The sequence below is a fragment of the Acanthisitta chloris genome, unplaced genomic scaffold, assembly GCF_000695815.1.
Source record: "Acanthisitta chloris isolate BGI_N310 unplaced genomic scaffold, ASM69581v1 scaffold38036, whole genome shotgun sequence".
Lineage (NCBI taxonomy): Eukaryota > Metazoa > Chordata > Aves > Passeriformes > Acanthisittidae > Acanthisitta > Acanthisitta chloris.
In genome coordinates, this window is record NW_008680501.1 from 6,622 (window position 1) to 7,593 (window position 972).

Below are 972 nucleotides of genomic sequence, written 5' to 3' on the forward strand. Positions count from 1 at the left end.
TCCCCACAAAGGCTGGGGCAAGCAGGAGGCTGCAGCTTCCTACTTCACCACCTCCCATGGCCATGGCCATGTCACCCACAGGTGCTGACCCAGAGGAGACAATCCTGAACGCGTTCAAGGTGTTTGATCCAGAGGGGAAAGGCCTGAAATCTGCCTAGTGAGTGCAGGGGTACCTGGGGGGTGGTGAGGGACACCACCACGGTGCTCACCACGCTCTCTTGTTTGCAGCATCAAAGAAATGCTGATGACACAGGGTGAGAGGTTTTCCCAGGAAGAGGTATGAGCTCTTTCCCACTCTCTGCCAGCATCCCCTGCCCTCCTTCCCAACAGACCCCAGCCCTGGTCCCAAACCCCTTCTGTGCCACCTTGTCAACCTGGCTCTTCCCTGCAGATCGATCAGATGTTTGCAGCCTTCCCTCCAGACATGTCTGGCAACCTGGATTACAAGAACCTGGTCCATGTCATCACACACGGCGAAGAGAAGGACTAGCCCACGCACAGGGCTGGGGCTGGCACTGTGAGATCACCTCTCCCTAGGGCACACAGGGGCTCCCTTTCCTCTTCCCTGGAGACACACATGCCTGGGAATTTGGCACAGGAATGACATCCACATTAAACTGCCTTTTGGCCAGAGGAAATCCAGCTGCTGGTGTGAGCAGTGCTTGGGCTCGCGTGGTGTGTGGCACAGAGCGTCTGTGCCCCACGGGAGCCCCTGAACCCCTCCCAGGCCCCACTGCCCCAACCTTCTGGCCCTGCTGCATGTCTCCCTCATGTGCCCTCAGGTCCCTCTGCCCACTCCCAGCACAAACAGCCTGTTTTTCACTGGGCTGTGGCCAGCAGCCACCTGAGCCCACCAGCCCAGGGCCAGTGCTGAGCTCAGATTTGCTTTAGGCAGCAGAAAGCTGCTGTATTCTGCCAGCTTAGCAGGGAACACCCCACAAACACACTCATCCCACTGCACCCTGCCTGGCA

At 58.5% G+C, this 972-nt stretch overlaps 1 protein-coding gene across 1 annotated transcript in view; it reads left to right on the plus strand.

Moving 5' to 3' along the window:
• MYL2 (myosin, light chain 2, regulatory, cardiac, slow) overlaps positions 1-571 on the plus strand; it is a 4,244-nt gene extending 3,673 nt beyond the window's left edge. The window contains exons 5-7 of the mRNA XM_009077720.1: positions 82-157; positions 229-277; positions 392-571. Coding sequence (XP_009075968.1) covers positions 82-157; positions 229-277; positions 392-490 — 224 coding nt within the window. The 3' untranslated portion in view covers positions 491-571. The remainder of the gene's footprint in view (positions 1-81; positions 158-228; positions 278-391) is intronic.
• Positions 572-972: the final 401 nt, after the last annotated feature.